At 38.7% G+C, this 15,727-nt stretch overlaps 1 protein-coding gene across 1 annotated transcript in view; it reads right to left on the bottom strand.

The window, feature by feature from the left end:
- Nucleotides 1-993: 993 nt before the first annotated feature.
- The window catches only part of SPO11 (SPO11 meiotic protein covalently bound to DSB), a 16,010-nt gene continuing 1,276 nt past the window's right edge, over nucleotides 994-15,727 (bottom strand). The window contains exons 3-14 of the mRNA XM_010143384.1: nucleotides 12,589-12,702; nucleotides 9,584-9,672; nucleotides 8,910-8,976; nucleotides 8,586-8,694; nucleotides 7,889-7,975; nucleotides 6,168-6,204; nucleotides 5,836-5,945; nucleotides 4,837-4,936; nucleotides 3,509-3,546; nucleotides 2,057-2,133; nucleotides 1,761-1,872; nucleotides 994-1,113 (exon numbers count right to left, since the gene is read on the bottom strand). Coding sequence (XP_010141686.1) covers nucleotides 994-1,113; nucleotides 1,761-1,872; nucleotides 2,057-2,133; nucleotides 3,509-3,546; nucleotides 4,837-4,936; nucleotides 5,836-5,945; nucleotides 6,168-6,204; nucleotides 7,889-7,975; nucleotides 8,586-8,694; nucleotides 8,910-8,976; nucleotides 9,584-9,672; nucleotides 12,589-12,702 — 1,060 coding nt within the window. The remainder of the gene's footprint in view (nucleotides 1,114-1,760; nucleotides 1,873-2,056; nucleotides 2,134-3,508; nucleotides 3,547-4,836; nucleotides 4,937-5,835; nucleotides 5,946-6,167; nucleotides 6,205-7,888; nucleotides 7,976-8,585; nucleotides 8,695-8,909; nucleotides 8,977-9,583; nucleotides 9,673-12,588; nucleotides 12,703-15,727) is intronic.

Below are 15,727 nucleotides of genomic sequence, written 5' to 3'. Positions count from 1 at the left end.
GTGTCGATCGGACCCCGGGCCATGCCAGCCGCGGAAGGAAGAGCCTGGTGCCTGCTCTGATCCACGCTGGTTCTGCGCCAGGACGCTAGAAATTGCTCGAAGGGACTAACACTGCTAATTTTAATTCCTTTTGAATTTAGTACTTCTGGAAAAAAAAAACCTCCAGCTAGATACATCCACTGAAAATACTGTCTGTAAGATCCATGCTGATGACTGTGTAGATCAATTTTGGACAAGTTTTCTATGCAGTCAGCTTGGTTTCCTCCTTCCTTTATTGTACGCTTCAATCACCACAGTTTCCTGCTCCTTTTTGCTGTTTTAGAGCCAACTAAATGAAATGAACAAGGGATTCTGTTATGATGTACATCATTAACAGGATTGTTTATTAAATTCTTAATCAGTAACATCTGTTTGTTGCTTGTTCATTGCAGACAAACAGTAATTTGGTTGCTGGAACATTTATAGCTGCTTGAGACATGCAGTAATGGAGAATTATCTCAGACTTTTCAATCTGATATAAAGCAAACACAAAATGCCACAATGCTGTAACTCAAAATACTTTCCAAAAGGAGACGTGCTGTCTGATAACAAAAGTCTGATAACAAAAGTCTGATAAACTGATAACAAAGTCTTTCACTCTATTTGAAAATAAAAAGGTTGGAACAGCAGCATCTTGTGCTTTAAGACAGGATTCAATTCCTTGGTACATACTTGAACTTAACATTTTCTGGCCAGAAAGAACATATTTCATTACCTTTTTATGTAAGTACCATTGCTTTTGGCTTTGTTAGGGTGCAAAGCCACTGAATGGAAGCAACAGCGTTCTGTACAAGAATCGTAATTTCTCTGGTGGTTTGAAAGTGGAAAAAGAGGTAATGGTAATCTAGATACAGCGGTAAAGAAACCTAACAAGAAGCTCCTCTGCCTCTGCATTTTCTCTATGAGCAGTCACAAAACAATACCAAGAAAAACATTTTGTTTGCAAAGAAGCATTCATAGCCATCCACCAAACTGCAGCTTGTTTGGTAAATAGACTCTGGAAAGGTAATCTGATGAAAGAGAAGTTAAAACTTGAATTTCAGCCTTCAGTTTAGATGCTGCCATAATTTCCAGCTAAAAAAAAAAGAACCAGTTAATGTGTGATGCTGTTACAGGCTGGTCCAGGGTTAGATAATTATTTAAGTAAGAATTACACTTGTTGGGTATGCACGTAGAACTGTAAAGTTACTATTTATTACCGGACAAGGCGCAGCAAAATCCCTGTCTCTGAGCTGAGAGCCATGTTCTGGCCGTGCTTGTGTGCTCTGCAGTGAGTGCCTCGCAGTGGCACACTCAAGGTACATGCTGAGCGTGAACAGGCAGGAGAAGGTACACAATGCCATTTCACACAGGGTGTGCCTGAGCTGAGGTCGAGGCTTTAACAGCTACAGGCAAGGTTAGAGGTGTAGTAGTGAGTCAGTAAGTGCTATAAGAATTCCCCTACTTGTAGAGACATAATGTATTCTCTGATATTTTAGAAAGCAGTAAAATCCCCTGTGATCATCAGATGACTAACTTAAACAGCTGCCGGTTCTGGCCTGTGAGCCACTGAGGCCCATGGATTCAGAGAGACATCCCAGGGCATGCCACCTTTTAGGGCTGCAAAACCCTACCGATTCTGCTATACTAAGAGTTTGTCACCACAGAGCTGAACAGCATTGCAGATGACAAGGTTTGTCCTGTGGGGAGTAAGAAACAGGAAACAGTAGGTTGATACATACTTCTTTTTTCCACGTTGGCTGACACGCAAGGTATGGTCTCTTTTGTATACTTGCCAACTTGTTTTGGTCTTGCTTTGTAAGTGGAATCAGGGCATCCTTGCATATGTTTAATCTGAAAAGAAAATAAAGTTGTTAAATTTTCTTACATACTTAAAAACATTTATTCCAACTTATTTCTTTATATTAAGCCAAGACAATGTATGGAAAGAAGACTGGATTTACATATCAGTTGTCTTTTTGAGCATCAAGTCAGACTGTGCTTCCCGAGTTCTGTTTCTTTTGGGGAAATAACTAACCTCTGAAGATCAGATGGAAGGAGACCAAGCCACTTTATAGATGGAACGGTGAGATGATGGGCCTCGAAAGACATTGACTGAAATAAGAGAGGTCAGCTATAATATTCAGCAGCTTTTAGTTTAAGTTGTTATTGGCCTTCTGAGGTCACAGTCTGATTTTATTACAAAGATAATGAGGTATTTTCACTATCAGTATGGTGTAGGAGGACACTGCAACTGAAGCTTACCGACAGGGGCTCCTTGTCAGAAACCGCTCCTGTGCTAACATTTGCACCCATCAGCCTATGACAGATTCTAAACTAGTCCAATTCAGGCTGGTCTAGTCTAAATAGTTTTGTTTTGTTTTTTAAAGTCAATATGAGTCTACAAAAAAACCAAACCAAACCCCACCCAAACCAACCAAGCAGTCAACCAAAAAATCCCTTAAACCAGGAGGACCAATGACAATCAAATCTGGAATCTTCTGATATTTTCTGCTGGAAAGTACCACATCACATAAAAATAGGCCAAACAAAGGTGCATCTGGTCCAGTTTCGTGGCTGTAGTAAATATCTTAGGGAAAAGTATAACAACAAACAAGCAATTAATGATAATTCTGAGAATAGTCCCCCTGCTCCCAACGGTTTGTGACTCCAACTTTGTGAGCAAGAAGCAGTGGTGGTGTAATACTGGACTTTGTCAGGTGTCTTTTAGAATCCATGAAAACTTTTGTCATCTACAACACCCTCCAGCAAAGCTTGGCAGTTAAATTACGTTGTATGACAGAATACTTCCACCGTTTGTAAGGAACTTAGCATATTCCAGTTTCATTTGATGCACCTATTGCTGCTCTGTAACTGCACAAAATACACTTCCAAAGGAACATGGCAGTTTAATCTAGTCCTGGAAGATGGTTCACCCATCTGCTCCTGCCTCTGCCTTCCCCTTACTCTGCCTGTCTTCTGTATTGCCTTCTTGTACCACGACGTTTAGCAGTGTGGTATAACACTGCATTGTTCCTTTTGCCTCTTCCTCCATCATGTTCCACACTAACACATGTATCCGTAAGCAAATTCTCACCCCAAAACAAAATCTTTCCCAACATAACATGATTTTGTGGAAAATCACTCATCTCACAGGTTATGTCCGCCTCCTCCCAAGGTCCCTCCAGCCTTCGTTTCTCTTCTAAGGCAGAAACAAAGCAAACTGGAGAACGTTTTCTGTGGATTGCCTGACAACTGCCTGCACAGCAGGAAAAAACTGTGAAATATAGTTACATTGTTCCCCAGCTGCTTTTTATTGCAGGAAGAAGCCCTTTCCACAGGTACCCAAGGCCTAAAAACTGCATCTTTTGTGTTGAAACTAAATGATAAAGGCAGTGACAATTCTATAAGGGCTGTAACATTTCATGCACTTCAGCTTCAAAGCTGGGCCTACAGAACAAGGTATTTTAAATGGAAAAATTATACTCACCACAGATCCATATTTGTAGATGCACATTATTTCTACACCTAGGTTGCAGAATACCAAATGTCAAGTGTCTGTGTATCTGCACTGGGCAGGTTTAAGAAGCCTGCTTAAGAATTAAATTTTACAGCCTCACAATAATGGCTTTATCATTAGTGAGGTTCTTTATGGTTTACAACTGTTTTTAGAGTATGCAAAAATAATCAGAATTTGAACATAATGTTGCCTTGATACAGCCTGTTTCCTGCTGTCTGTGCAGTCAATTCAAACCCAAGGATAAGCATCTCTTTCACACATTGTCCAACATCTATCACAAAAAGTGTTTTCTTTATCCTGTGTGATCTGTACCTCTTAACACTATTGCTTGGAGCAGCTGCTTCTCATTTTGCAGTAATCTCCCTCATTTCAGGTGGGATCAGTGTAGACACAATAGCGATCTGCCACATTTTGCGTATGCGAATTCAGCCTCTGAATTCAAACCAAGGCATACATGCTCACACACACAGCATCCTTCATGAAACAAGGGTAACTCCAGTTCTGCCACTGATGAGGTAGAACAGCACCTCCAGAATGTGATGCATTTCTTTTAGGATTAATTTCTTTCCTGGTGGCATCAGACTGGCAGTTTCTAGATTTCACTACTGGAAACTATTGACATGAGTGTATGTGAACTACTTTAAAACCAATAAAATACTTATTTTGCTCAAACATACTATTTTCTTCGTGTCTGTCTGGCCTAAGGATCATAACGTAGTTTAAAATTTTGCTTTACACCAAACTAGGCAACATTTTAAAAGGTTCCTGTTATTTCCTTTTAAATTACAAAAGGAGTAGTATAGCCAACAGCTGGAATTCTTGACAGAGCAACATTTTCAATGGTATTTAACTCTGTAAAGATAGAGCTGTGGCCTCCTGAGACTTTTAGAAGTGGTCAAGTGCCCAACACCCATCAAAATCAGTGGAATCATGCAATGGATCATAAAATTCCACCATCCTTATTTTAAAGCCCATGGGTATTTTAAAAATCTATCTCTATTCTGAGCTACAAATTCTATACATTTTTTTTTTTTTAATGCGCAAGATAAGATTCTTATTAATACCTCAAAGTACACCCAATTATCACAGATGGTAAGGGTATATTCAAGGGAAATGTAAAGCCAGTACTGATGTATCAGTTAAACTCCTTCTGTACTCCTAGACATATTCTGCATACATCAGGCACCTTCTGATTGTGTTGGATCTCTGTGCCCTGAGTATCTTCCCATAAAAGTGGAAAAAGACATTCTAAATACATTTTGCTTTCCTTTTATGTCATCGAATCTCTATAGATTTACCGTGTGGATCTGCATCCACAAGGGTGAAAATGGGAATTTGAAGAGAGTCCCACAGCTTTCTGACAAAAAGTCGTGTATTAAGATCTGGTACGCCTTTTCCCTATGGAAATAAAATAAAAGCAGACAGTTTTAAATTAAATAAAACAACATCTGGCTACATATGTGTTTACATTCATCATTCAAAAGCAAGCAAACAAACAAAATGCTGGCAGAAATATTTCTCCAGCAGCTATTTTGCAGGGAAAGTTCTATGCTCCTCTTTTGGCTCTGTGAGGAGGGAAGGAGGCAGGTGGAAGCGGCTGGGGGGAGGCACAGCAGATGTCTGGATTACAGGCACTGTAGACATATCATATATTCCTCTATCTAAGGAGTTAATTTGTAAGGTCTGAGAGCTGATGTGTGGAGGTACTCTGGTGTCTGTATAAGCTGGTGTGAGAAAGCCACTTCTTTCTTCTCGAAAATAGGATTGGCAGTAATGAAAAATATAAAACAAGCTCTTGCTCTGACTGACTACAGCTGGACAACTCGCGGCATTGTATAAATGCTTCTCTCCCATACGGTTTTTCCTCGGTGTGGGCCATGGTTGTCCCTGAACAAGTAAGTATGTACATTCCCTTTACACACTCCTATTAATTCTCCAAGCTCTGCAGCTCTTCTCAAATCTAGCCATTCCATTTCTTCTGGGTTTGCTAAACCTACGATCCTGAAGGACAAAAGGTTACTCAACAGTAAAACCTTCCTGAAGCTGAGTGGTGCAGCCACCTTACAGCAGCACATGAAGTCGATAAGGTACCAAGCTCTAAGGAGATGTTTGGAGGAAGTAAGTCTTTAGAATATGTATTTTGTGTTTCTATGAAGTTAATAAAATTTAAATAAATGTTGTTAGGCGTGTTTCATATTCATTTTATTGGTCTTTTGACCAAGTTTGAGCACCATTACCACACTAAAGTATTTAAATCCTTACATCGAGCTAGACAATATGAGACCTAAGATACATACCGTAATCATTATACATGGGGACAATTTATGGCAGAAGTCATCGTCCAAGAGTCTCTGAAAAGTTGCATCTTTTTCTACAATTAATATAAATTTGGCATGTGAGATTAGATCTTTTCTGTTAAGGCTAGCTGCATGTAAAATGATCCATCACACCAATCAATTAAAACTAAATGCTCTAAAATACCTGTTCTGGAGCCAAGAGCAGTATTCATGACTCAATTTCAGAGCCAACAAGCAAACAAAAAATTACCAGAACATTGTTTAATTTGGAATATTCTTTGGTTTTACTTTATTTTTTCAGTCTACAGCGAGAGTTCTTGCTCAAAGGATACTTTTAATTCCTTCAACATTAGATGGCACAGTGACTGCCTAAAACAACAAAATCGAGATTAATCATTTTAAATAGAGAAAATTATATATTTAAAAATAACAACATTAGGTAATGAAGGACACAATTACATCCTGAAACCACCATTCATCTTCTATATACACGATTAATCTCGACATTTTCACCTCTTTATAAGGGTTTTGAGCCATTCACATCCTGCTCCACTCTATGGCTGTGTAGGAGCCCTCCTGTTATAAACAAATGCTTTTCAGGTGTGTTTGTGCTACTGTCACAGAAGATTATTCATTATATGGGCATTACAGATATAACAATGTTCTCATTAATTTTTTATCTGTCTCAGCCAGAAAAAAGTCAGCTTGGGGTGAAGACTGCAAATTTAATCCAGGCTTAAAACATATAAGTATTCTTTTTGGGAGACCGTGAAACCCCTTCTTTTATTAACCTATAAGCTGATTTTATAAGAATTCTGGAGCAACAATTTGAAGTCATAGTGAAGTTTACTTTACATCTCATATTAAGATTGGCTCAATCTGGCAAGCATACGGATGGGAAAACAGGAACTCAAGGAAGAACTCGTCAAAAGAGTATGTATATACTGAAGTGCGTGGCTTGGTTTGCTTCTGACTGCTAAACCACCTCAGGTGCCAGAGTGGAACAACTCAACAAACAAAAATGCAAAGAGCTGTAAAAGAGCATCAATAACAGGTGACTTTATGCTCTGCTTAAAAACAATGTATAATAGGCAGCGAACATGATCTCTCCATTTTGAAATTACTGATTTGGGCTTACAATGGACACATCTTCCAGGAAATCATGACAACAGTCAGCAAGTCTGAGTTCTGTTCCTACTTTCATATTCTGCGTGGCTATGGGAAGTCTTTCAGGACTAGGTTAGTTGAATCTCATTTCCTCAAACCACTTTTGGCTCCTGACTCTCATGAAACTATGGTTATATGCTTCTCTTTAGCTCACTACCAGCTTTGAAAAAATTAGTTAATAATATCAGCCCTTCTGAAGTCTGTAATTTCTGTATAAGTGAAAATACTGGCATCAGACAGACTGATATTATATACCTTTGTTTGTACAGTGCTGGGCAAATGAAGACAGTATCAACTCTTATGCTGCTGGACCATCATCATCGAACTTCCATAAATGAGAACATAATTTGGATCCAGAAAGAGATTTCTTTCTCTAATTGTAGAGGCTAAGTTCAGTCTCTCATCTTGCTGCTACTGCTAGAGGAGTCTGCCCAGTGTAGTGGGAGCAACTTACGGAGGACCATATGAGTATGTTAACTCAGGCTGTGAGACTTGTTTCCTTACTCTGCCAGAAATCAATATACTGTGACAGAAACAAAGCATGGTTAGAGTGCCCAGGGTACTTTGATTCAGTGCACGTATTCGACAGAACATTAAGATCAAAGCCTAAGATACACAATATATACTCCTTCCTCTGCAAGGCTCCTGAGGTAGAAGGTAGTACTAAAAACCACATCCAAAGGATACATTCCTGGTGAGTACAGAGGTGAGCTTCAGAACTGCAATGCAGCTGAGTGGTACTTCTTATCTCTCTTTTTTCACCCAGGTTGTAATGTCTCAGTTTGCCCCAAGCCCAGGTCTGTATAATAAAGTAACCTGAGCTACAAGAAGTTGCAGGATGTCCTGCAGAGGTAGATGCTGTGAATTACTGTTGTACAATACATACTGTTGCACCGCAGGTACAATTCACTTTTGTACCATCTTCCTCAGTGTAACTTAAATTACCAGCAACAAAACCTTTTGTTGTAGACAGCTGAAAAAAATAGTAAGTTGCATACAGTAAATTGGAAGTTACATGCTGTTACATAACTATATTGCACAAGCACTGAAAAGAATTCTGACCAGCACTACGCAGTTATCAGCTGCCATCATCTTTTGAACACTAAGCAGTGTTGCTGTCATCATGGACATAAAGGCACTCTTACAATAACTTAGCTTAGCTGCTTTTCTAGATACAAAGGGATTCTTGTAGGGCGTGAGAATCAAGTAAATTTGAAAGTTTGTTACATCTCTGACCTACTTTAAATTTTCATTTAACCCCCAAGTTAGCAAATCATTTGACTCTGAGTTGTTGAACAGATGCCTGGCACTCTGAAGATTAAGCACTGCCTTCACGAAACAACAGAAAGGCCTTGTGGTTCTAGTCCCAAACTCCTTGGAGCAAGCAAACGCTATGGATTTTCTCTGAAGAAAGAAACATTTTGAGGGCTATGATAAACCATAATTAGGTTTCATTTGCACAGATGACACTTTTTATTTTAACTACATATTTCCTACTGATTACTTTTCTTTGTATTTCAGCTTTCAGTTCAATCTATATGATTTGGAAAGAATAATAGAAATGTACATAATAAGCCACTTACTATATGTAGACTTCTCCGAGGTATCTTAAGCATGCAAGAAATGTCATTGATTGTATTGTCCACCACACTTTGGCTACCAAACAGCAGTGTATCTGAATAATATATATCTCTATCAAGACAAAATATCATATTTGTAATTATAATATGGGAACAGCTGTAGGCTCATGAGAATTTTATATAGGGCATGGATAATCAGATACAGCTAAAGCATTATACATACAGAAATCCATTATCCTATAGGTTTACATCCCACAGGCTGTTTTTTACAGTAACAGTCTTGAAACACAACTTTATTTGAAATTACAGAAATGTACCGTGTGTTACCTTTTAGTTGCATAAGTGTTGCTCTGCACCATCTTATAGATCATAGATAATATTCTGAGCATCAGAGCTGAAAAGATACATTTAAAATATTTTATGCATTTTCAGAAATGCATATAAAATAATTTGTCTTTATATTGACACATATTTGTGTCTTGTAAAATAAAACTTTGAAACATACATTTTAGTGTGCTGTGAAAATAGGGAGAGACTCCACTAATCAATAGACTCAATAACTCCTAGCATAATTAGAAAAAATCTGATGGAATTAAGGGAGAGAATGTATGCCCTGCTGTCCAGGTCGAGAAATTAAACGACTGAGCTAGAAAAAGAAATGAGCTTATTGTCCACGTTCCAAGCTTTCTGCACTAGCTGACTTTTGAAGAAGGGTGATGTTTTTACATTAAGACCTTTTGAATCTGCCTTCAGCTGATATTCATTCAGGGAGCATAGAAACTGTAAGAATGCTGTATTAGTTTCACTGTCACTCACGGTAATTTAATAGAGAAGAGAAAAGCTGAAGGGCTGGTCATAATATCAGGTTATATTAGCCACACTTCTAAATCACTGTGAATAAGGATTTTTAATTTTTTGTTTGTTTGTTTTTTAACAAAGTTTTGAACTAAAATACAAGAAAAAAAACCCAAGAGTTGTGCTTTTGGACTTTTTTAACTTACCGAATTTTGGTGCAGACCTAGGGCAGTCACTTCTTACTTGTTTTGTAGTACTAGATGGTATCATCTGCAGACCTACAGAATCTGAAAATCTGATACATTGCAAACAAAGACGATTAAAAAACTGTAATTGAGTGTATGTAAATTGTTCTTTGCAAGGTAATTCAAACTCGAGTCCCTTTCCAATATTGGAATGTGCTAGGGCTGCTTTCAGACTCTACAGACACCATCAGCTCGGGTGGAGCTGGAGTGGCCAAAGGAAAAAGGCAGGTAGCCAGCTACATCTGTTCAAAACGCTGTTGATCTGCCCCCGCCTGATCATCGGCTTCAAAACATGAAAGAAATGCTTCAAGATTGAATTTAAGCCTAAAATACATAGGTTTTCAGACAAAAATAGAGACAAGGAAAATATTTTATATGTTTATAACGGTTAATATATCAACATCTATTATTATTTAGCATGGAAACAGAGGAACAGAGGACAGGAATAAAATGTGAATCATTGTTAGAATACATATCAAGTCTAACACAGTGGCTTTCTGATGTAGAATGTATGAAAAAGTGTTATTATTTCTTATTACGATTATCTAATTTATGCCTTTAGATTACTATCAGAATAAATTATATTTGATCATTAAGATTTGGAAACAAGAATGTGGTCCATCCTATTCTCTAAACAGTTGTTTAAATGAGCTCTGACGATTTTGTGCTTCACCACACCATGTCTGAAAGTGTATGTGTCACCAAAAGAATCAGTTATTTTCTTAAGGGCGCTTCATTGTTTTACTCAAAATTATTTTGATTGTTATTGTCTTTATAGCATTCTTCTTCATTTCAGAGTTTTGTATGTACTTTAAAAAAAGGTATTTGTGGTAAAATAGCTGTAATTCCATCTAAAACCACGTATTTCTATTTCCTTGACAAAGGTTTTGCTCCATGCATCCTTTGGGTGGCAACACACCACTGCACACAGGTGGGAAGTGACAGCAGTGACAACAGCACGGCATGGCACCTGCCTGCCAGCTTTACCGCAACTTTCTTGCCTTTGTGCTGCAACATTTAGGAGATATTTGTGGTTTTCACCTTCAGGCTCCCTACATTGTAGCTGCCAGGAGGAAAGCAGCCATCGACCTTTGGCAGGGTCTCTGTCTCGGGTGGAACGAGGAGCACTCTTTTTGGACAGCAGTGTGCTGAGGAACCGGAGCAGAGGGGCTCCCACAGGCATTCATAACAGCAACTGCAAACTGGCACTGGATCAGACATCCAGCAGCGACTCCTAGGACTGCCTTTACCCCAGCAGAACAGTTTTCTATAAAATCTTCTTTCCACTACTAGGAAATCTTGTTTCGTTTTTTCTTTTTTTTTTTTCTGGAAAGATACAGCTGGACAATGGGTACCGATTGTGCTGCTTTCAGCCTGGTGGTCTCACTGACTGACATCATTCTCAGGTAAATGCCCTTCTGGGCATCTACATATGTTTACAAGGAATATTTCAAACACGAAAGAATTCTCTCATTTACTAGTTCCTGCCCAGCAGATCCCAGCTGTGTAGATTAGGTATGAGCAGGCTGCCTAAACACAAAACAAAAACGCCCCACTGACTATATTTCCTTCCACTCATTTTATATTTTGGCATTCTGATTTTATTTTTATTTGCACAATTATTTTTATTTTAGTTGTCTTAAACTGTGGTATTAAATTGGGATATTATTCACAGAAATGCATAACTGAGATTACACTTCTCCACCATGAATAATGGTTCAGCTTTTTAAAATGTGATTGATGAATCTTATTTTTAACATCCTGTGATGTTAACTTGTTTTAACTTCAATGTTTTTTCCCCTATGTGTTCTGATAGCAAATATTACCTCACTTTGTTTTTCTAGCCTGGAATGCCATTTCCCCAGAGACTGCTGAAAATTGCAAAACTTTGTTACAGTATTTTAATTTTACGGACATTTTTGTCAAACTATCAAACCATTAAATTCCCTGGAACATACAAGCTTTCCAGTTAACTGATTACATTCAGGCCCTTTGGGTTTTTTGATTGGCAGAAATTTATTGTTCTCATTAAATGAGTATTCCTCCAAAGTGTTACGGGTAGAAGGTTTGCTATGCTTTCTCAACCTCACATCTCTGTAATGTGTCCACTTACAAGCACCTCTGCAGTCTTATCAATCTAAATATCCTTTAACCCACTGACGTCTAAAGCTATTACAAGGCAAGAAATAGATTTGTGTCTTCCTTTATCCTTTTGCTTCTGTATTATAGACAGCAATTAATCTCTCATTTTCAGGTATTTTCAGTTTACATAAGCTGCTTGGGAAAATACTGTTGCACAAGCAACTTCTACAAATCATAAAGTGCATTTCAAAGGAGGACAGGCTGCGTTTTCTCTGATCATCTCTAGATACGTTGGCTTAATATCTGTAATTTGGATAACGTATTAGAAAACTGGTTTGCTTTATTTGGCTGGTAATGAACTTAGAACACAGTACAGAGGCAAGAAATACAACAAGAAGTGAGATGCAGAAGAGCAAAAAGAGCAATTTATCACAATCACGTCAGAAATAAGATGCCATGAGGAAAAGCAGAGAAAAAGAAAAGAGGAAGCACAGAAAAGGCTTTGGAGGATGAAATGGCTAGTAATTATTTTCAGCCTAAATGAGATTTTTTTCACTCTAGCACAACTTATCATTTCTAGTTTATACTGCTTCCAGAAAATGGTTGTTTATAGGACCTCCCTTTCTTTTCTGACCTGTGTTATAGTGCTTTGACATTGCCCTTTACGCCATGGTCTGCTGTTACTTAACACATGATGCCTCTTCAGGCACAGTGGTTACTAAACATTGCTTTTCATTTGTCCATTACTTTTTAAGAAGTCAAATTATTTATTGATTCTAATATAGACTATGTATGGTTACCTCTCCTGGAAGTCACATAATCAAATGTACATTCAAGGCATTTATATTAATATAGGGCAAGACCTTAAAGTGTCTAATACTTACTCAATGTTCCTCCAATCGGATCTGTTCGCCAGTGTGAGAACAGGTGCTTTGTCTTGGGCCAAGCTTTTAAGTACATCGTGAATAACATTTTCTATTGCTTCAAGAACTTCAGAACTGAAACAAAATTAATGATTCAGATCATATGACAAAATCTAGTTCTACTTTGAGTTTTGATCATCTAACCCCACTCCTATAAAAATCATGTAATCCAAAACTGCTTCAAGGATATATTTGTTTCAAAGCTGTGGAGGAACTCTTTTGTTTTTCAATTTTGTTTTGCTCAGTTTCCCTAAAATCTTTGACTTTCCATTCCAGATGCATGACTGAGAACACAATTAGAAGTACATTTCTATTCAATCCTGAAGCCATCGCATTTTTCACCAGCTAAACATTTAGACCAACTGGCTGGTCTGTGACTAATGATTAATGTTTTACAATAAATGATGTAATATTGGCTTTGGCTATGATTGGGGCTAAGCTGTTTTTGAATGCTGTAAATTTAAAAAATGTTCAAGAGTCTAAATGCTTCCTGTTGTACCATTGCATGTTAACCTTTTGATCTGTTACCCTGAACAAACTGCTAAGGGTTTTAATTATATGAAGGCTTAGTCTCAGCAGATCCACTGTGAAAAGACTAAAGTCTGCATCTTTCACCTAAAAAGACAGCGTAACCTTGCAGCAGATCCCTGACAGCAAAACTGTGGTCTGGTCTGAGTGTTATGACAGATGCTTTTTATTTTCCTAAGCAATCTGACTCCACATTTCAGCTGTCCTTAAAATTACAAGTGTACCATACACCATCATAAGTTTAGGTAGGAATTAAAAGAATAGACAAAACTTAATTTTAGCTCAGAGTTTTATCAGCAATGTCCAATTTTGTCGTTAAGTAATATACACCACACAAAACTAATTATCCCACTGTTAGAAAATCAGCAAGAATGATTTTCAAAACCTAGCTATGAGTCTCCTTAAACAATAAGGAAGTGTGATAAAAGCTGTCTTCTATCAGCTGAATGTGTTTCTTCCATTTTGTAGTTCAGCTTCCACTTGCTCCTCATTCTGTTGAAACTAGATGATCATTTTTTGAAAGCAATTTCTGGAAAGTGTTAATCTTTTATTTAAAAATATTATTTGTAATAGTATCTGTATTAAAGCACCCTACTAGTATTACTAACATTTTTGCCCAATAATGTTAAACCATTCAATGAACACAACGTAAGATTTTTTTCCTGTTTTTCGGATGAATAAACTTGGACACAGAGCAACTAATGGCTTTCTGAAGGTAAAAGAGTGAAGTTTGCAGTGCTAATAATACAAGAAGGCCTGGTTATGCAGCCAATATGTAAATTCATTTTCTACTGTGTAATAGCTTCATAATGAAGACCAAGAATCCCTAACTTTCAGACTCATGGTCCCTTCCTCTGAATCAAATTCCTACATCTCACTGCCACATCCAAAACAGAAATTCTATTAAGTTCAGAGGAAATGGTTGGCTGGTGATCCAAATGTGTATTGCAGCAAGCGGAAAGAGTAAAATAGTCAAGAAAAGCTGACTGTGGTGAAGACCTCCAACGTAAAACAATTAGAGTGCTGAAGACAATAAAAATATGTATGGACAGATGGATGAAAGAACTGACGGGTAGACAGGAAATCTGAACTATGTCATCGCTTAGATACTTAGAAATATTTTTCTTATTCACTTGATTCTGTCCACTGTAACCGTCTTAATATTCCAGATAAACTTCAAATTTTGCTGCAGGATTTGAAATTCCAGGTTTCTGTTCCCAGTTTCCCAAATTTCCCAGTCTGTTGGCCAACAGATGTCGTGAACGTGACAAAATAGGAGGAAGAGGACAGCAATTCTCTGTGCGCCCCCTGCTGATTCACTGTCTCTTTTTGTGGAGATTAACTGAATTTTCATATGCAAACTTACAATACTGGCCAAGTATGCCTACTTCAAATTCACCCCGCTTTCGTGATCAGCCAAATCAGAGCAGAGAAGGGGTACGCACTGTGTATCTCACAGGGTTTGCCTGCCCGTTTCTAACAGGTTGCAGCATGAACAGGTACTTGTTTCTGTATCACACAAGAAATGATCTTCAACGTTAATAGCATAAAAGATTAATATTATAGCACCTTCAGCAAGCAAACAATATAAATACACAAGAGAAACATTTACAAATAAAGATCTGCAACGTAATAAACCATCACACCCCAAGGGCCAGAAGCGTACAGCGCTAAAGCCATGTGGTTCCTATACTCTGCAACAAAGACCTCCTCCTCCTTTTAAAATACTTCGAAGATGTTCCCAGTTTGTTCCAGCCTCTGAGGCTGACATACTGTGTATGGGAAGAGTCTTTAAAAAATGGTGAGAGTTTTTTGTTAGCGAAATTCCGTATGTTCGTTTTGTCACCGGTTTCTGTATTTCTGTCTGTACCTATAGACTTTTTGAAGAGGCCTGAGGGAGCGGAAGTGCTGTTTGCATTGCGAGAGCCCCCTTGTTTTAGTAGAGAAGTACATTTTTCACTTTTGCACGAGCCCTTTAGGTGAAATATCTACTCAATTTTTACCACTGAAAGAGAGTGTGGCTGCTGTCATTCCCATCTTTTACCTAGGGACATGGCTCTCGTCACCAGACAGACTTGTGGGCCTGAAGCTGGCTGTGTTCCCAGCTGGCACTTCAGTGGAACACTCACTGTCGTCCTCCATGAAGACTGGTGCAGAACGATGCGACTTCTCTGGAAGGGTTAAAAAAAGGTGAAAGCCATTACCAAAGACATAAGAAAAGGCTATTTTACGTGCTGCACTTAAAACTCATCATCCGAGGTCAAGCCATAGGGCCAGAAAGAAAAAGCAGGACATTTCTGTAGAAACCAAAGCCAAAATTTTCCACCCTTCCTGCCTGCCTGCCTGAGCCGGGCCTTTTCCCGCCGGTTCTGTCGGAGCGGGGCTCCTCTGCTCTGCCTGCCTGAGCCGGGCCTTTTCCCGCCGGTTCTGTCGGAGCGGGGCTCCTCCGCTCTGCCTGCCTGAGCCGGGCCCTTTCCCGCCGGTTCTGTCGGAGCGGGGCTCCTCTGCTCTCCCTGCCTGAGCCGGGCCTTTTCCCGCCGGTTCTGTCGGGGCGGGGGCACTCCCCGCTGCC

The sequence above is a fragment of the Buceros rhinoceros genome, unplaced genomic scaffold, assembly GCF_000710305.1.
Source record: "Buceros rhinoceros silvestris isolate BGI_N320 unplaced genomic scaffold, ASM71030v1 scaffold25069, whole genome shotgun sequence".
NCBI classification, from domain to species: domain Eukaryota; kingdom Metazoa; phylum Chordata; class Aves; order Bucerotiformes; family Bucerotidae; genus Buceros; species Buceros rhinoceros.
This window is presented reverse-complemented; position numbering and strand designations above follow the sequence as displayed.